This window comes from Aphelocoma coerulescens, chromosome 1A, assembly GCF_041296385.1.
Source record: "Aphelocoma coerulescens isolate FSJ_1873_10779 chromosome 1A, UR_Acoe_1.0, whole genome shotgun sequence".
Lineage (NCBI taxonomy): Eukaryota > Metazoa > Chordata > Aves > Passeriformes > Corvidae > Aphelocoma > Aphelocoma coerulescens.
The window spans coordinates 51,794,370-51,815,160 of NC_091014.1; the positions used below are offsets into that span (position 1 = coordinate 51,794,370).

Here is a 20,791-nt window from a genome sequence, read left to right on the forward strand (position 1 = left end):
ACCTGCTCATAACTACTTGCTTTCTACAGAAATTATTAATCTGTATTTCTAGTGCAATGAACACCATTGTACCTCAAAACCAGAATGCTGCCATGGTACAACAGCTGTGACATGCTGGTGACATACCATAACAGTGACCTGAACACAGTGACCCTGAAGACAGTGTTATGATATCAGGCTGTAACATCCAGCCACAATGAATCTGTAGATCTCTTGTGAAACAGTGAGTTTCAAGGACATAGACTGAGTAACCAGAAATTCTGAGGCTGCTTATAAGCAATAGAAGAAGATAAATACATTACAATGTAATAATAATATAAAATTAAATAAGAAACTTTTAGAATTAAGAATGAATAGAATATTTATGTTCAGTGCACTTTTCTTCGTCCTTTTTTATGTTCTTATTGCTCCTCTTGAGTATGTTTGTGTCTGAATGTAAAAATTTTCTCCAAACCAGTTGCAACCAGTTTCTTCTCAGGTCATACGCTGCAGTTACAGCACAGTGCCATGCTTATTGTACCCCAAGCTCTACTCTACAGATTCATATGACATAATTTCAGGTGGGTTCATCTTTTCACTCCAGATCAAGTAAGAAGGAAAAAATGAGTAGAAAGGAGTGTTCTATTTTACAGAAATATTCTATGAATGGGAGGTGAATAAAAAATGTAAAGAAAAGCTATTAATATTATTCCAATCTGCTTGAGCATATATTACTAGATTCCTACCTAAGGAAAGAAAAGCAAGTTATCATTGCATATCAATACAGATTTCTTCAAGAGTTATCAGAGTCATGCTTGTTAATGTTTAAATGATACCACAGAGCACCGTGGTAACACATGTATCTAATCAATTACGAGATTTATGGTAAATTAACTGCTTTTTTCTTCACACAATTTCAGTATTACTGCTGAAGAGAGCTGTTTGCATGAAGGACTTGGATACTGAAAATGTTTCTTACACTGCAGTCACAGGTGAAATCTCTGTTTTCTAAACTAAAAGTTGAATATTCATCTTTCCTTCCTTCTCACACTAATTTCTTTCTCTACCTGCTAGTAATTCTTTCATTGTGTTATTTAAGTTAAAACAATATAATGGCTGCTATAATATGAATCAAAATCACATTGTTTTGTACTGTGTAGAAGATGTAATTAGACCCTATTGGTCTATGAAGATAAGAAAATTCCATTGAGTTGGAAACCATGAAGGAGAGTCCAGTTAGGCATTTTTTACCTTTCCTTGGAGGCAGAATTGAATTACAGCCAAAATCAGTGATCTTCACTACCATGCGATTGTCTACTACACAGTTTGTGGATTTGAGTCGACCATGGACTTCAGTTTTGCTTGAGTGCAGGTAAGACATCCCCTGTGGTTGACAATAAAAGACAAAGAGAGCACAACTACATGTGAGACACTCAGATGTTACCAGACTCAACAAGAATGTGAATATTAGCATAATATCTGTGCAAGTAATTAAATGGACTTCCTCTGCAATGTATATGCATAAATCACATTTCCCTTTCATATTATTATTTTACAAAGGAGACTTTCCAAGACATTAGGAACAGTCAATATTACAAAATAAGGAAATGGATCCTGTCATGGAAGGCCATCCTTCCTTTTAGTTAACAACAGTCTGACATGGCATCTTGGGTTTTGTCAACATTAGAACACAATTAAGCAATTAAGGAAATGTATCTCCTCCCACAAAAGTTTTAATTTCACTTGCTATAAATGTTTTCTGGTAAATTAAATATAGATTTCTTGGAATGTCACACAAAGAAGTGCTTCCAACTACATGTTCATCCAACAGACACAATAGGTGTGAGAGGAATTGCTCCTTATGTCTGTGAAGATCGCCATACACCAGAGATGTTATTTGAAACATTGCAGCAGATCCTCTAACTGCAAAGCAGAGGGCTTGAGAGCAGAGAGTGTTAGATGATGCACTAGGGCTTAGATCAGACAGGGGATCAGACTAGACAGTCATAAAGGTCTCTGCTGACCTGACTGTTTATGGTTTTCTCTGTACAAGTCAATACATACCAGCTATCCATGAGCTAAACTTGAAGCAAGAATGAGGCCTGGCCAATGCAGTTTCATCTTTATTTCCTGAGATTCAGACTCTTGACTCACAACACACACAGGCATACAGAGGTGTGTAGCTTGCCCCTTTTTACTCATGGCCTCTGAAATGATCTGATTTAGTCTAAGACACTTAAATATGGTGCAATACATAAGAAGGGGCTCGCACTGAGGCACAGCAGGACAAGAACATTATTAAGTGGGCGTCAGCTCAAGAAGGGAGTAGGTATGCTAATTTGTACCCTCTTGCTATTATTTATTCTGTTTCATCTCACTCTTCTGAACTACTTAAACTCACACCTACTTATAGCCTACTGATGGTTGTTCTTCTTCCTATAGTCCTCTTTTCTTTGTGCTCAGTATATGAAGTGCAATCTATATCCTGTGGAAGCCAGAACGGGTATGTAATATCTGTTTAGTTTCTTCTCTGAATGATCTCCCACTTAGACTCCTACATGTATAGCTCATCCTTTTGTGTAACTGGTAGATAGAATTTAATCAGTGTTACAGCTCATGTGGTCATGAATACACTGTATGCCATGCTGGGTTTTCTTTTCAAATACTGGGTTACCCATAATTGGGAATGGATCAGCAAATGCTGAGATCACTGAGAGATCACAAGAGATCACTGAGACATGAGCTGAGTTTTAGGCAGAGCAGATGTATGTCTGAGACACAAGCAGCATGCAAAAGATGCAATCTCTGAAGAATGTTGTTGGACTGGTTATCCTGTACCTATCTAGACCATGCCAAATTTACAGACTGTGCACACACTATACCCAAGGAACACATTTCTTGATTAGGCAGATTTTAGCATGCAGCCCTGATGACGCTACCCAGGATGTTTTGCCTGTTTAGGCCCTATTTTTGTTTTAGGCCCTATTTCCTCCAGCAGCGTCTTCTTCCAGCTCCTGTTTTCATTGGCCACAAAATATTCCCATTGCAGAATTCCCAATTTGTATCAGGATCAAATGACAAGCAAAGGTAATTTAGATTTCCTTATCCCAAGGCTTTCTTGTTAACAATTTCTGGAGGCAAAGGTCTTATAGATGTACCTGATAAAATTTTTCTCTTTCCTTCGCACTATCCTATGCACCTACCTGAAAACACAGAACCTATTAAGAACCCACAATGTGATTTTCAAAATTTATAATGACTTTCAGTACAATAGTTTCAAATACTTGAGGATTCTTGTAATCTCTGCTCTGGAGCTCTGAAGCTTTAGTTCTGACTGACAATCCTTTTTCTGGCACAATGCAAGAATATTACAATCCCTTGCACAATATCCTGCAGCAGCCACTTATTTAATAAATAGCATTGCAACTACAGTGTATGCACTAGTAACTACAAGGCTTGATTACTGCAATTCCCTCTCAGCAGACCTTTCATCAGAGTTCTTTGGTTACATGTAGCCAAATCCAGGTAGCTACAAGGTGGTCCCATCAATCCTAGAGGCAGCTATGATAGCAAAAATAAAGGGGGGAGGGGGAAGTAAATGGAGTAGATTTAGAGCTTCCTCTTTGGCCACCCCACCTTCTCTATTGAACTAGAGACCGCTCCAAGAATAGTCATCACTTTGCTGCTTGTACCAGGGAATACAAGTGATCCAACCTTTGTTCAGAAAAAGATGCAGCAGCTTCTTGTGCCAGATGAAGAGCAGGCATAGTATGAGGACTGTTTGGGCCATAGTAAAAGCAGAGTGTATGAAAATGGTGGCATGGAGAGGGAGAAGCATCTCAAAAGGAAGGCAAAGAAACTGCTGCACCTGGTCATAGGTATTTTAACAGCCTGGAGAGCTGTGGCTGGTCTTGAAAAGGGTAGATACTGAGAGGAGAGGAATTGGAGCTGAGAGGCCATGAAATGACTTCTCTAAAAAGAAAAGCAATTCAAGTAAATATAGACAGGATGCTTGGAGGTTTAGAAGATACGGTTTGGAAAAAGCAATACAAGAATTTCATGGAAATGTCTAGATCCCAGAAGCTTCACCACAGTATCAAATCAAGGAATAGGAGAGGTTGGCAGATCATCCAAATGACAGTAATTTTCCTCATATTCCTAGGTACATACAAGTTTTCATGAAGAGTTTGTGAACCATCTCTACTAACTAGCTAATAATGCTGAGGAGCCATTCCACATAATGGATGCTGTGTGCCAATCCAGCCTCAAGTGCCACGTCCCCTTTACCAATGGTGCAGCAATGACTGGCTGTGAATTCTCAGTACGAGTGCAGTCACTGGGCATTTGGTCACTTTTTCAGAGGGACTGGGATTTCTCTCTCCTCATAAACAGAGACAGTACTAATCCTTATTTTCTAAAGAAACATCTGAAGGTGAACTGCAAATAGTTAAAAAATACCCTGGGTTTTGATATGTTTTAAGGAGGAAGGGAAACTCCTCTGCTGCTATTTAAAATGAAACTTAATGCTGAACATTAACTGAACTTGAAAGTCATTAACAAGGCCAACAAACTGTGACAATTTGGATTAAGGGGGCTTTAATAAAGCACAAGATTTTCAATATCTCTTTAGAACAGACACAGTGGAGTCACTCATTGTGGAGACCAAATCTGAACTGGTGCATGTAGGGAAACAGGAGGACCGTCCAACTGCAAACCAGCAATAGGAAGAGAAGAGCAGCCAAGCACTAGCAAAAAGAAGTGATTCTCTACATTATCTGTAGAGGTATAATGAATTATTACACCAGTGAATTACAAAGGCTCCTTAACTACTAACTGAACAGTTACAAGTCTCTAATGTAGAATAGAATTTCCTTTACTATGCATATTGATTTTTCCTACCACAAGGACCTAAAAGGCAAAGATCTGTTGAAAGCTACTGAAAACCAGCTTGGCTTCTGTACAAGATTAATTTCTTCCCTCTCAAACTGCTTGAAATGGATAGCTGTAGTGAGAAACTAGACTAGTGAGAAAATCAGGATGGTACATAAACAGTTTGTTTAGAAAAAGTTGATCCCATCTCTGGATACATATTAGAATAATTCCATTATTTGAAAAAATACAGTTTTGCTTTGTATGCTTTACCTGAGGCCACAAAGCAGTGTGTTTTGAGGAGCCTGTGACTGCGTAAGCCCTAGTTATTGAAACCATGGGTCAGCAGATTGTAACCCTCTGATCTTTGGGCCACATTTCTTTGGCGTATACTTTATTTGTTTATTTATAAATAGCCCAAAGCCAGTTCTGGTCCCTATTTCCTCCTTCAGTCTGAAAGCCAGTGGCTTCTCCTGCCTCAGATACCTGTCCCCAGAGGAGAAAAGACTGGAAAGGCATACAGCTCTAAGGAAGAAGGAGAAGACCTTGAGAGCTACACTCCTCCGAGGATCAGTTTTGTAAGACAGGACAGGTTGATTAACATTGCACCATCAGCAGTCCACTTACCTTGGCAATATCATACATGACGGAGATTTTAAATTCCCAGTCCATGAACGTGCCATCAGGGTAGGATATTTTATCATTTAAAACATCCTGTGAAGAGAAGAAAAGTTTTTCAGGGATAAAGCAGAAGATGAGATATGGGTATCCAAGTTGCACACCTTTCAACCAGCAACTTTGTTTTTTATAGAGAGTACATGCACTAGAACAGAAGTTGAATCAAAAAAACCGGGAATATTAAGTATATATTAACTCTACACAGAGCTAGAAAAGAGGGTTTTGTGCAATTAAAAATAGGTTGTGAATTTTGTCTTGAAAACAAGTCTTTAATAACACAAAATAGCTGAGAAACAAATGGTCAAGTTGTGCAAGAGGAAGGAAGAGGATTTTCCATGTTTTGTGCTCACAGTCCATTTTCTACCAATTTACTCCTAGCCTTACAAGTTCAAAGTAAACTGTTGCTTTATCTATGCCTGCCAGTCATTTACAGTTCTTTCAGCCACGATGACATCCATTGCCAGAAGTAAACTTCCATGAGTATGCCAGTTTACCAGAAAATAACTTAGAGAGAACAATTATTTTGCTGCCTTGCTGTGAGTTTGTTCCAGAGACCACTGCTACTGATGACAGTCTTTGTATGATCACAGAAGCAGAGGCAATATATACCCACAGAAGAGCTGATGATTATCACTTCATGATTAGCACTGAAATAATATTGGTAGTAATAAACAATAAGTCTTTCCATACTTTTGCCAGCTTCAATTTACTACAATTTATCAATGTTTCTTTTTATAAACAAAAATTAAGGGTTGTTGTCCCTTTTAATGCAGAACTTGCCATTTTTCTCCCTTACTAATATGGAATATATACTTTTTTCTGTCCTCACACACTCTGTGGTACACAAGCACATCAGCAGAGACAACAGCTACAGCTTGGAAAATAAAGAAAAAGTTATATCCTATATGCTTCCAATAGGGGAGACAATACAAATACTGGCTGTTGCTGTGTCCTGGGCCTGTACTTTTCCTTGGCTCCACCTCCCCTCATCCTCTTGCTGCTGAGAACCATTAAAGTGACACAGCAGCACCTGGGGAGGGATGGAGAGAACCAAGCAAGGGAGAGGAAACCACCACTTGCTCAGTCCATGACTGCTGCATGAGGGCCAAAGACACAGAGATGGGGATTTCTTTTCTTTGAAATTTGATAATTTTGGGGTAGAAGGAGACCTTTAAAACTCTTTACCCGCAGAGAACCTCTTTCGCAGTACTCAATCACCCCAAAGATCATGGTGTCTATCTTCACGGTGCCATAGAACTTGGTCAGGTTGTAATAATCAATCTGTAGGAGCTAGAGCAGAAACAGTTCATCTGTTTTTAAAAGCAATCATTTTTCATACAGAAACACAGGTCATGGATATTTGTGTGACATGTTTTTTTTATCTCAGGCCCTGATAAGATGTATGAGTTTCCCTTAAACCAGAGTGTACTAAGGCACTGAGTGAAGTACTTGAAGACATTTGTCATTCCAGAGCCTTCTGGATTAGGGAGATAAGAATGGCTGCTGTTGGATACTGCAAGCTAATTCCAAAGCCCATTATAGTATCTGTTATTGCCTCTCTATCAAACCTCCCAGCTGACCAGAATAGCCATTGTGAGTGACAGAATGTTGTGAATCAGTCAGTAAATGAGCAAATAATAAAAATTTAATGATGCTGCATGATATTATGGACTTCATCCATTTAAATAGATAACTGTAGTTTACTTCGAGGTATTTTTAGAGTTTATTGAATTCACAATATAGCAGTGTTGTGTAAAAGGAAAGCCATTCAAAACAAGATGCAGTACTGCAGCCAAATTAATCTCCTGTGTTGAAAGAGTCTGTATGCAGAAATCAGCAGAGAGTAACTTATATTTAAAGAGCGGCACTTGGCATTCAATAATAAGATTTAACTACAGCTTTCTGCTGCTGATGAATTAGCATGATATGAGCCAAAAGAGTCCAGTGCTTTTTAGCATCAGCTATAAAAATTGATTTAGTAAGGCCATATGACAGCACATGTATTTAGTAAGGCCATATGACAGCACATGAATTACTTCATTCATCCTCAGCTTGACTGGCACACAGTTCAGACTCTGAAGTGGTGATGAGATCACATAACAAAGATAAAGTTCATCAAGCGATATCCTTTGAGGAACTCATTACCTGTCCACCTCACAAACATGCACAAACATATGGCTGTTGGAGTTGACAGTGGAAAGCAATGACTTCACTCATAGACTCCATCCCACCCTGCTGCGTGCAGTTCCTATGTGCAACAGTTACCTTGTTTAGTTCTATTTTTTGCTTCTCTGAGAAATTACCATCACTGTTTTTGAGATCCTTTAGGATCACCACCTGAAGGAAAAATACCAGTGCAGAAAAAAATCATAGGTTTAGTACAACAGCAATTCATGTTTCTTTTCCAAGAAATGTCCATATAAAGAAATACTTCAGAAACACCTGCGTACTGCTTTACTGTTGGAGTTTCAGTTAATCAGCTAATAAGTACTGGAGCTATACTTTCTTCAAAGGATTTAGATCTAATAACTGTGCAGATTTTAACTCAACAAGAATATACCTCAGTCAGGCAGACAGCTCTACTGAATGCACAAGAATTGCCATGTAAATGGCCTGTCCTCCATTAACCTATTCATCTCTTCAGTATCAAAATGTATCACATTTCTGGTCCCTGTGTTTATGATTCTGTGCTCCTGGGCTAGAGGTTCATGGAGCCTTCTGTCAGTAAACAAAATACAAAGCAGCTGACAGGGAACAAATGCCTTACTCCTTCCATAAGAACAAACCATTTTGCAAGGTCAGGGGAGGTGGAATGACCTCCCAAAAAGTGCCCTCCTAAAGGTGAGGAAGGGAGCATGGACACTGCAGTCAGGTTACCTTCTTGTCATACTTGCCCTGGCGCAGTCTCTGGGTGGCGTCACGTCTCTTATCTTCATCAATCTGAGAACAAAGAAGAATAATTAACTTGCAATTATCACGTACTCCCCACTTGACAGGTCCAGAGAGATTAGTAATGTCTTTGTGTACCACACAGAGAAGCTTAAGCCTCTCTCTCTAGGGAGGGTCACTACATGCCACAGAAAGTGTGGGACATCCATGCCACTCCCAGGCCCTCCACCTGCTGTTTTCATGCTCTTGGGCATTACAGAGGCATAACAAAGCACTGGGAAATCATTTGTAACAGAGACTGGAAGTCAATACCCAGCCCATTCCCCCATCACAAAATGAGCTTTACTGATGGGAACAAGTACATTCTATTAGTGGGCAATAGATGTGGAATACTCTCATTTTCTTCAATATAGCAAGTATGTTTTAAAAAAAAAAAGTTAACAGATCCTAGTCCTACCAGAGCCATAGGGTGCTGTAGTCAGAACATGTCAAAACCCCAGCATTGATGGTCTTTAGGAGACAGAATCCAAGACCCAGCTTTGGGCATTGTGCTTCTCTTACCTTCAAACTAACATGACTTGTCTCACTGGTCTCCAGAGGCAAGATTTCCTCAGGTGGTATATGGGACCATTTCTTCCACCGGCGCTCATTATCTCTCCTGTACTTCCTGAAGAACAAGAGAAGTGTTTTGGAATATCCTCCCAGTGAACCGAAACCCACAACAGGAGATTAGGACAGGGAAGCATCTAGTGTCAGGATGACACAAGGATGGTATGTCAGGCTGATGAGACTTGAGCACAAGCCCTGTGGCACTCATCCAGTTTGATTTGATACACTTTAATTCCCCTAGCTTTGGGAAAGCCTAAATGCTCATTCAGTTCTGTAGCAGAACAGAACAGATTTAGCAGAACAACTGCTAGGCAACTGCCAGAGTCTCAGGGGTGATCAGAAGAATTCAAAGCATAAAGGGCCACCTGGATTTTATATAGTTTTCTCCTCCATGTTATTGAATGTACTTGGAAGAGAGGTCCCACAAACAAATGCAAGCCAAAGGAAGTCCTGCCATCAACAGTGGATAGTTAGAAATGGTGTGAATGCAATGCTAGGAGAGGAGGTAACAACAGCGTTGAGATGAGGTGGGTGTCTCTTGTGGATGTCTCTTGTATTCTGCACATTTTGTAAAAATGAGTGAAGAGTCCTTGGAAACGGGAGAAAGAAACTGCTGTCTCCCCTGCAAAAATTCAGAGCGAGCACTGTCTTGTCTTAGAGAAAAGCTACAAGACAGCTAGTGCTCATCAACTTACCTCCTAACTTGTGCAAGTCCTTCCTCTACTAAAAAAACCCACAGGACTGACTGGAGAGTTTGCAGGAGAATCCTAACACACTGATGACTGCTGGCCAAATCTCCAAATGACAGAACCCATACTATTGACTAATAACATACTATTGACTAATCCCTTTTTCGATACATTTTTAGCATATATTTGCATAAGAAAAAGTAGAGCAACAATTGCAGTAAGAACTGTTTTTCTCAGTTCTATCTTGTAGAAGGGATTAGGATGCACTACAGTTCAAACTGGTATCAGCTGGTGATTAAGAACACATCAAACTGAACTAAAATCTACTAGGTCTAATATATAGTTATATGTTTTTCAGGATGTGGACTTTTCACTTTGCAGTCAGAACTACACAGGTAGCTGTGGAATGGTTCAAGTGTCCTAGAAACCTAGGAGATAAAGAAGGAATAATGAGGCATTTTGTTGATTTTTGTAAGAGTTTCTCTTCTCCTTTGCTTGTTAGGGGATAATCTTTGGCAGGAATTATATTTGAGAAGTTTGCTATTATTTTGACACTAAAAGTACAAGTTTTATTCTAAAAATTCTCAGAAATCTCTTCTATATTTGATGCTTGAGAATATCACAATGATATGTATACAATAATAATCTAATCACCGAAACAGAATCTTTAGATTTTATGCATCTGCAAATACGGAAAAATATAGAATCTTTTACAAGTCCATACTTTTTGTTTATTAATTTTCATAGGCATTGCAAACTTTACTGTCTGTTTATATGTTAGTGCTTAGATATGACAATGATTAACAACTGGATGTATAAGAATTTTGTATCCTTATCTTTGATTTTTCTCTCGCTTTAGTTAGCAAGGCAGATTGGTCTATTCAAAATAAGAAAGCCTGAGCAGCATCTGTTTCTAATAAACTTTTCTTAAGATCTGATTTTCTTGCTTTTTCTGAAGTTCTCCGATATATAACAAAGATACAGAATGAAAATGGATGCACAATGAAAATGGTAAGATAATTTTTTTAAAGATTAAAGAAAATCATATACTTTGGAAATGTGGTGGGATTTCTTCCATCAAAAGGAGGCATCAATGATTTCTATTTCTGCTCTTTCCATAATGATAAAGCTGGGCTGTGTTATATGCATGAAATTCCAAGCTGTTAGAAAAATTGTTATGTAGGGTTAAAAATTGTTATGGACTGTGTTGAAGGAATGGATCCATGCAATGCAAACACCAAAACCTCATGGTGTTTTGACTCCTACAGTGACTCAAGAGAAATACCACCTTCTAGATTGAACTTTTATGTCACCAATACATTAAAGAAATATAAGTGAATCCCAAGAAGGCCAAAGATGTGTAGTAAAGTAGAAAAATTCTGAAGATTGGTCTGAGACTTCTGTTTCTGTATATATATAGGAAACAGAGTTTTTTAGCAGATGCAGGAACACTGAGCCTTGCTGCATCTTCTCCCTTGATTATTAACCCATCATAACAACACTATGGATGCAAGCACTACTTGGCATATACCGAAGAGCTCACACCAGGGCCAACCTCATAGGTATGTAAGGTAAGCTAATGAATGGCTCTTCAATGAGAGATCAGAGGCATTGTCCTAGTTGGAAAACTGTTCAAGGACAAACAAACAGAAAGCCAAAGGGTTTGGTACCTTAGAATCAGCAAAGAGATGATCAGAACCAGAATCACAATTCCCGTGAGTGTAAAGACAGCAATAGTCAATACGTGTGGGCCTGCAGAAAAGAAAAAATTAAATATAAATGACTTCATGGAGGATGCTGAAAAGCAACATTGTATTTAAAAAATTACCTTCACACATGTGCAAATCACAGTAGCTGACCAAGGATACTTTTTGGTCCAGCACTGCCTTGGGATGACACACACTTGCCTCTTTCAATGCCAGATGAAGCATGACCCAGAGCAGTGCAGTCTTACATCCCCACCTGAGGCACGGGCAATCTGTAGGGACACCCAGGCAGTGGTGCTACTGAGTGGACTGTACTCTTCAGTAGGAAATTAATATGCTGTAGAGGGAAATTAATCTGGTGGCAGCACAAAGCCAGTAAAGTGTCCTTGGAAGCTGCCAGGTGCCAAACGGTTTGAAAATCATGTTTGTTGGGGCATCTGAGGACTTAGACCCAAAAACCACAGAGCACACAAGGGTTCTAATCCTGAGCAGGCAGACAGGATGAACAAGGCTGGGAACTGACTAAGGTTTTAATTTTGATTGCCTTACTGTGGAAAAGCAAACTGAAGCCTGTCTTGCATCTGTTCTTGGAGCTTGGGGGTACTGGGAAGGAAAGTTGGTGGCCACCAACTTCCTTTGAAGAATAACAGGCCATTATCACAGAGCTTCAGCTGGTGGTCACATGTCTAGAGTGTACCTACTTTAATGAGCAAGTGTCTCAGGCAAAAAAGGGAGAGAAGAATCCAATTTTGCAGATTGCCATGTTGATTAAGGACAGTAGAAGAGCTGAGTTATTCAGATTTACTGAGGCTAATATACTTCTGTCTGTGCCCAGAAACAGAAATGAAGGTGATGCCATGAAGATTTTTGCCTTTTCTTTTATACCCCTGTTATACCTTTTTACAACTTCTGTACTCCTAGTGCTTTTTCCCTACATTCTTGGACTTGTTTGTTAAGCTAAGAGACTAAACATTTTAGAAGCTTCGTAGCTAGAGATCAGTGTGCCCCAGACCCCAAGGTCCTCTCCAGAACACATTCTGTAAACCAAGATAGAACCATCCAGGGGAAGGTTCCTTGGGGAGGGGGGCTCACTTGAGCCTCTCATTGGGGAATCTTTGATAAATATGCTAATTAGTAAAACCTATAATGTTATACCAAATTTTGGGGAGGGGGACACAGAGAGGGACTCGGCAGGGTGCATCTCGATGTATATGACCTGGACGTGTGCACCTAAGGATCCTTAAAATAAACACCAAGGTAAAATCCCTTTTCCCCTTCTAACCGTGTATGACTCTTGATTTTAAGACCAGGAAAAGGCATCAAAGGCACACAGAAAAAAATGATCAAGTGTAAAAATTAGTAAATAAATAAAAAGCAAATTTACGCACCCTAGCTGCCTTCAGAATCAAGCAGCCAGTTGAGGAGGGATTTTCAACATACCAATTTTTGTGCCTACATCTGACATAGGATTCAGTTTATGAACTCCTCCGGATTTTGGACCCAGATTTCTCCTTTGATTTTTCTTGTTTTGGGTATCACATCTACCCACCTTCTCTCAGTATGTTCATCAGTCTAAGGGCTTAATGGTAATTTAGTATTAGTCTGATGCTCTCTGATGAAAACCCATCAGTACTATAGTTTCCCTCCACAAGTTAAGTCACCACTATAAAGTGAGAGATGAATGAGAATGTGCAAAGAAATTTTGCAGGAAAATTCTCTGAAACTTCAGGTTTGTGAATTGTGGCTTGCATCTTGACAGTGAACAGATTATAGTTTCCCATGAAAGCGCTGTGGGACCGTAATTTCCGTTTCCTGAGGTTCTGCTACCACCTTCTGGCTCTTAGTCTTACAACAGGCAGAGGGAGAGTGCATCACAAATTAACTGGTCCTCCGGAACCAAAAACGTTTGTGTATTGAAGATTGATCTTATCCATGTTTAGAATGAAGATTAAAACTTTCTGAATAAGGGGGAAATATGGATGAACCCCCCTTTTTTCACAGAATACTAGGAGGAAGATAGGCAGCAGAACTGGGTCAGCTGTTCTCAGTTACAGCTTAGGAAGGAATAGGGCTCGGGTTGTCTGTTCTGTTCACCTACCTGGAGGAAAAAAGATATTCCAGGTTGGAAAGTTTTGACTGGCTTAAGCAAGGCACAGTGATTACTTAAACTTTGACCATTCTCCTTTTTGGGGGGATATATTTATTTAGAATCACACTGAAGGAAGGTTTATTTTTTAAAAATGTGAAAACAAAATAATCAAGTGCCTTTGGGAGGCAGTTTAGTTTAGTATGGCTTGGCCACAGTGTCAGGCTTCAGCTAAGCACTAGGTGTTAAGCTACTGACATTTGTAGACATTGGTTTTCTGCCATTCTCGTTTTCCCCCCCCCCCCCCCCTTGTGCAGCAGCTTCAAACAAGGACATACTGAAGGGAATATTTGAAAGATATTTCAGATCCACTGACAACACAGCATGTTGTGGGGCCCAAGGGATGGATGAGAATGGGACTGGAACAACACCGAGAAGACAGGAGCCAGAAAGCACAGAGCTCATGGAGCTGGTACAGGGAGACCCTGTGGCTGATGTGCGCAGTGTTGCAGTCTCTGCACAGACAGGACTCACAGTCATACCAAGAGAGACCAGAGATTTGACCAGAGATGAAAAATGAAAGCTTCACTGAAATCCCTCTGCTCTTCCCAGAACTAACTGGAGTCTTATCAAAGCTGCTGCCTCCTCCTGGTAGCTCCCATGGGTCCCTGGCAATGAACCACACTACTCTTGCCTCTCTTATGAGAGATAAGGCCTAATTTGAGCACATCTGATTTACTTTACTGAAGAATAAAAATGTTTGAATCCATTTTACCACCTTACTGTGAAAGGACCCTTAGTTAGCAGAAGGTGGTTATCTCTCCAGTTATGCTTTGCCAATTCCCTAATGGAGGCAAGCAGTACAGCAAATTAATGGGAAGCCTTTAGCGGAGACTTAACAGCAACATCTCTGCATTCTCGCTGATGGAATGACTCAGGTGAACACTAACCCACTGTGCACTAACCCCTGCAATTACTGCCACTGCAATAATTTTTATTCTGCATATCACACCCTGAAGCATATGCCCTTCCATTGCCAAGCACCATGTGGCAGCAGTCTTAAAGGGGGAAACAATCTCAGTCTGATCAGACTGACAAGGCTGTACTCTGCTATGCTGAATGACAAGGGGCTTCATCCATTCTATCCAGGAGTCACCAAAAACTCAAAAGGAAAGGAGGTGGTGATTTCTGGGATTTTAAATTTAAAATTTGGGTGTAAAAAGAGCCATAACCTAGTTTCCCCTGGTCTTTCTTCAAAGAGTCAGCTCTTCTCAGAGACTTCTCCAGAGAAGAACCTTGAATCTGCACAGTGCTGTGTCTTCTCTCCAGCTCCCTACAACAAGGATAAAGGGACAAGCAGAAGCCACCATGCTCCATCAGGGATACAGAAATGCAGAGTCGGATAACTCATTATAGTCTTAATTCTGCTGCCTTTCCTAAAGAGTCTTTCAAGCAATTCACATCACCACCATCTTCTAGTGAAGATTATTTGTTTGGGGGTGACTTCTTCTGAAACACCCCATGGTATTCCCCATAATCACTGGTACAGTATCGAGTTTACAAGAGACTTAGTATCACCACCTAAACAGAAATAAAGGTTTCGAACTGGACTGGAGGCAGAGAACATGGAAGGATGAGGCGGGAGAAGGAAAGATCCTGTTCTGCACCCAGCTCCTGGCATCACTGGCTGGGACCAGTGTGATGGTAGCATGCTGGATCACACAGCAGGTGGATCTCAGGACTGTGTGACTTGTCTTCAAAGAGGTAGGTGGTAGGTTTAATGGGTGTCTCACCAGTGCCTGGAGTATCACTGGGCAGCTTGTGGTTCTTCCAGATGAAATCCGGACTGTTAATTGCCTCGCGTGTCTTGTTGGTTTGAGTGTTGAAATACAGAAGAGGTTTGAACTACAGTTGTAGGAGGGAAGAAATGCAGTCAGCAGCCGTGCTCTCTCTCTTTTATCCTGTGCTTCAGACTACCCTTAATAAATGTATTGCCCAAACTCAAAATAATTTTCCTGCTACAGTGGTGCATTTCTCAGTGTAGCCATATGTTCGGCTGCCATATTCTTTCTCATTCATCCCCTCTCTCTGAAAATAAATTTACCAATCCCACGAAATACCAGCTGCACTTCACTTACTGAATCACCAGATTACATCAATCCTGTCAGTCTCCAGCACACCTCACATGACCCCCTTCTGGCACGCACAGCATGCCTTGGCACTCTACCACTCCTGCTGTAGTTATTTTCATCATTCTTATGCAATAGTGCAGGGCATTTTGTTTCTCCTTTCACACATAAGGTCGAACAGTTGCACTCTAGACATACATACATGATTTGCAGTCTGTGACGTGTACAGCAGGGTCAGATTGGTATCAATGTCTCCAAATTCATCTAGAGTTACAGGACCCACTACACCTGCAGACACGAGGAATTAGTCAGAAGGCTTTCATTTTCAGAAACACAAATATAGGGCAGGAAGGATGGGATAAATAAAAGGATTTCTGATACTTAGGATACTTTTCTTCTTCATGTATGTGCTAGATACATATCAGCTCAATGTGGCGCTACTTCTCCTTTAATACCACACTACATTTTCTCTACAAAATCCAATAAAATGTGTTGACCTGATTGCACTGAAGAAAAAAGTCTCCCTTTAGCTATAGGAAAATATATTTGTCAGATTTCTTCAGCATACCAAGAATGTCAGAGTCACCACCCTTGAAGGGACCACTTTAGAAGTGAGAAGCAAAATAGTCTGTTTCCACCTGCAGTTTGAATCTATCAGCAATAAAGGAAAGACAAGAATACTTTCATTCCCTTTACTCTTTTGAAAGCTCTAATAATAATGTTTTAACCATGTTCTTTTTGCCTTTAGCCTCCTACCTCTGTATGTCAGCAAATCTGCACATTGAGAAATTGCCTGTGTAGCACATTACAAGGATTTTAAGGTTGAACTTCCCAAATCCCTCAGCACAGCTTGACTTCGCTCCCATGAAGTCAGCTGCCTCAACATGAGCACAAGCTTAGCCAATATCCACTATTCCTGAAAGTCTCACCTTCATTTTTCCCTTTTTTTTTTTTTTCACAGGAGGGTTTTTTGATCAGCTTCAGATTGCTGAACCAAAATAATGCTGATACTGAACTTAGGAGAAATAGAACAAGTCATCATCAACAGCAGCAAAAGGCCAATTACCTTCTCCCTTTTCACCTCAAAAACTGATGCTAACTTTTTCATGGTCCACCTTCTTAATATCAATAATTATCAATAAAAAAATAATTACTGTAAGAAATCCCTACTGTACCAGACTCCATCACAAGAAAGAATGAAGGTGATTCAACACCTATCACTTTTAGGAATTTTTTTTTTTTAAACTAAACCTATACATTATGACAAGCATTACAGTGCTGTATTTTGGATGAGTAAAAGTTTGTGCAACTTAACTTTCAAACTTAAACTGAAGAGATGAGTTTACTGATATTCAGAAAGGGATGCTGTCTCCAGGAGGAATTAGTAAACCATATTTTGCTAGGTATGGGATACCATGGTTAAAGCAAAAGAAGCCTGGAACCTTTTCTATCTTAGGAAAATCTGGGAAACTTCTATACACATATTTGCTGAATGTAGGTGGGATATATACACAAAACTTTCAGTCATCATTTTGGTGACTGAAACTGGGACTATACTCCCAGAGAGGTAATGTTTTCACTTCTTTGTGTAAGTTTTGCCTCTGCCTTTTCCTAATGATTGAATTGTGTTATTTTAAGCCCATGGCCTACAAAACAAAAGCCCACCAGTGCTAGAAAACCTGTGAGAGGAACAAGAAAGTTGACTAAAAACAGCCGACTGACTGCCAGCTGGCCTACACCCACACTGCAGGCACCCAGGCCTACATAGTTTTGTAAACTGAAAAAGGTTGAAACTACTTCATTAAAGCTTAGCCAAGTGATTTCAGAGTCATTTTGAACATCAAATACTGAAGATAACATCCTTGTAAAAATTATATAAAAAGAAAAAAGACTGGGAATAAAACTCATTGAAAGGCTTAGACTTGTTTAGTGTAGAAGTGACTTATCGTAAGAGTGTTTAAAATCAAATTTGTTTCCCCTCATCAATTTAGTGAACCCTGCACAGGACTGTACTTTTTTTACCTTCAAAAGTGGTATTTCGGAATTCAGTGATTAAACTGAGAGATGACACTGGGCTCTGGGAGACGACAAATTTCTTGAGACTATGTCCAAACAGCAACACTGCATTAAAATAGCCAGCAAGAAAGTCATCTTCCATCTAGAACAAAAGAAAATTAAAAATTGCTGTTTGAGAGTTCATGTTTCTGCCATAAAGCTACAATAACTTTGATTGGCTCCATTTGGCAGAAACTCCAGCATGGAAGACCAGAATCTGCTGAACACTGAGTGAGTAGACGGCCAATACTACATCAGCATTGTCACTTCAAAAAATAAAGGTAAACAAAATATATTTTTGATGTATGAAGACAGGGAGGTGCTGAAAGAGGCCAATGTAAGGTCTGTCATGCTGATCCTCATGCAAAGGATTCAGGAAATCCTACACTGTAGGTTCTTGGCATTTCCGACTTGCTCAGTGTGTCTCAAAGACCCTGGCTTTGGATTAAAGTTTCTGTGCAGATAATTCAGTGTGCTTCCAGCAAGTTTGGGCTTCCAGGTGGCCACAGCTAAAGGGCAAGGAGCTGTGCCAGAATTTCCAGCAGCCTGCCATAGAGCTGGCACCCAAAAAAACCATTGAGCCCAGGCTGGGGCATCTAGAAGCCCTGTGAATCCAGCCAGAAGCTTCAGGCTGCCTGCTGGAGAGCTGAAGCTCAAAGCCACAAATCTTGGGAGGAACTCTACATGAAGGACCTGGTTCCTGGGCAGACAGCAGGAGTATCAGTTTCACTAAACAGATACAACATATTCATAGTTTCTGCTTTTCTGGAAAATAACCAAAATACTTATTTCCTACAGAAAAAAGGTTCCTGTTTTTGAAGTTTATCTGGAAAGCCGCTGGACAGAACTGGTCGTCATCTCTTAGACATATCTGCACAGAAAAATTAGTCAACAATTATTACTTCTGAACTTTCCATGCTCACATCTCAGTTACACATATAGATCTTTCTTGAGTGATGCCTTGCAGCTATGTGTAAGATTTTCAGCCACTCAGATGTGCAGCTGGAATACCATGTGTAAGTCTCCCTCACGCCCCATGAACATGACACTTGCAGAACAAATTAGAAGTTTGAGTTGAACTTCACAAAGCAGGAATATGACAGCCTGCAGATTTGCCTTATGATACTATATTTTTACATCATTACAGCAGGTCAAAATGTCATCCTGCAATAATATAAGGAAATATCAGCTTAGAAGCATGACAGGGGATGATTACAGCTGCATTTTTAGTTTTCATTTCCTAGTACATGAACATGAATGAACTGAATGCAATAATCAGATATAAAATAGTGTTCTTACCAGGATGTTTTCCTCAGTCTCACTGTAGTCTCTAATTACAGTATTGTAGCTGTAATTAGCTGGTGGCAGAGTCAGAACAAGTACATTGTGCATGTAATCAGCTGAGATGTTCTTCCTGAAGTACACGTTACTGCAAAGCAAAGCACAAGAACCCCATGGACATTGAACAACAGTGGCATCCATGACAGAATCACTCATCTGTTCCCAAGACCACTGTTTTTTAACAGGTTAAAAAACTAGTTCTAAAAATAAAATTTCATCATGCACAGCTCTTTATATCATTCATTCCCTGATGCCAACTTTTGTGCTTAAATATATTAAAAGGTAATACCAAGGCAATCTGCCAATCTGACAGTCAAAGGTTGTTGTGAACTACTGTTATTATTGTAACTGTTTACTGTCCTGTTTATTTCCTGTTTTTTTTCAAGCAAAGTTTATATTTATTAAAACTCAGTTTCTCCTTGGAATCCACAATACTGCAGTCATAGTTCCTTCATGTTACTCTGCCTGTTTCTGAGCTCTTCTGCACTCTTTTTGCTTGTTCCTCTAATTTTGATATTTTCTGCTGGAATTGAGCACAGCGGGAGTTGCACTAAAAGCATTTAACAGGAGGGAATGAAACAATCACAGAGGTGCAGAGAGCAGATTATTGATTCATTTGTTTAATTCGGTGAGATAGGAAGATCAGAGGAAACTGTCAACTTGAAAACTCAGCTAAAACAAGCAGAAGATGTTGTAGCTTTCAGGTATCTTTGGTTTCATCACCCTGACAGGCCATCTGGAAGCGCTTCACAGACTGGCCACCACCAGATTCACATGCTAAAGAGGAATTTAGCAATAGATATTAGTGTCAACTGTCAGCATCTGTCATTGCTATGGCTAGATTGATAGAAAGAAAATAATTGTATGAGCCTTCTCTCATTATTCATGTTTGATCATCCTTTTATTTTGTCAGTCAGTACTGTATTAAGACTTTTTTGGAGACCATGGGCTCTGCTCTATGGCCATCTGATTGGATTCTGACACCAGAGCCCTGTCCCTGCCTTTCCCTGAACCTTCTGACTTCTACACAGCACTTTTCACCCTCAAGAATTCCAAAATGTTTTTCATCCAGGCTTGGACTGAACTAGCCAGTTGAAAAGGAAACCTCATTAGATTCCACCAGACTGGATAATCCTCCAGCATCCCACCTTTCTTGAGGGAGGCTTAAAGACTGTGTTTGTGTCCTGCCTGCCAGACAGCTTAGAGCTGAAGAAAGTTTAAATCTATCACTGTTTCAGAGGCACTTCACTCCTGGAGAAGCACGGGACTTTGCCTACTCTCCCTCCTACAGCTTGAGCTTTTATCTAATACATCTGTCTGTATTTTGTTTGTTTTAAGAAGCAAATGTGATTGAGATACTCAGCAAAATAAGGGGTATGTAGAAAGTTTAAGAAGGGCAGCATATAAAACAGCTGGAGGCAGCTGGGTATATCAGAAGGATGCACATCACAGCAAAGAATCCCCTAATCACCCTCACCTATTGTAATACAACAATTATACATACAACATCAGTGTTAAAGCACTCACATACACAGTTCCCATTGTGCATTTGCAAAGAAACAGGAGTTGAGGCCAGTTGCCTCAGGTAAAGCAACTGGGGATTCCTAGTGCCTGAATAAAATTGTGGAATGTCAGAAGCTCTTAGAGGCACTTCTGAAAAATAGATATGGTGAACCTGAAAGTGTACAGGATAGAGAAGATCCTGTTAGAGCCTGAACCACAAAATTCAGTTTGGAACCAAAGGTTAAATCTCTGAAGTCA

The 20,791-nt window shown here is 40.0% G+C and overlaps 1 protein-coding gene across 2 annotated transcripts in view; it reads right to left on the reverse strand.

Annotated features, from left to right (window-relative positions):
- Window positions 1–20,791, reverse strand: part of GUCY2C (guanylate cyclase 2C) — a 51,107-nt gene that overhangs the window by 14,655 nt on the left and 15,661 nt on the right. For both annotated transcript variants that reach the window (XM_069002086.1, XM_069002078.1), the window contains 11 exons: window positions 18,989–19,118; window positions 17,657–17,792; window positions 15,837–15,922; window positions 15,299–15,410; window positions 11,384–11,465; window positions 8,977–9,082; window positions 8,404–8,466; window positions 7,792–7,863; window positions 6,712–6,816; window positions 5,476–5,562; window positions 1,231–1,363 (listed from right to left, as the gene is read on the reverse strand). In XM_069002086.1, the coding sequence (XP_068858187.1) occupies window positions 1,231–1,363; window positions 5,476–5,562; window positions 6,712–6,816; window positions 7,792–7,863; window positions 8,404–8,466; window positions 8,977–9,082; window positions 11,384–11,465; window positions 15,299–15,410; window positions 15,837–15,922; window positions 17,657–17,792; window positions 18,989–19,118 (1,112 nt within the window). The remainder of the gene's footprint in view (window positions 1–1,230; window positions 1,364–5,475; window positions 5,563–6,711; window positions 6,817–7,791; window positions 7,864–8,403; window positions 8,467–8,976; window positions 9,083–11,383; window positions 11,466–15,298; window positions 15,411–15,836; window positions 15,923–17,656; window positions 17,793–18,988; window positions 19,119–20,791) is intronic.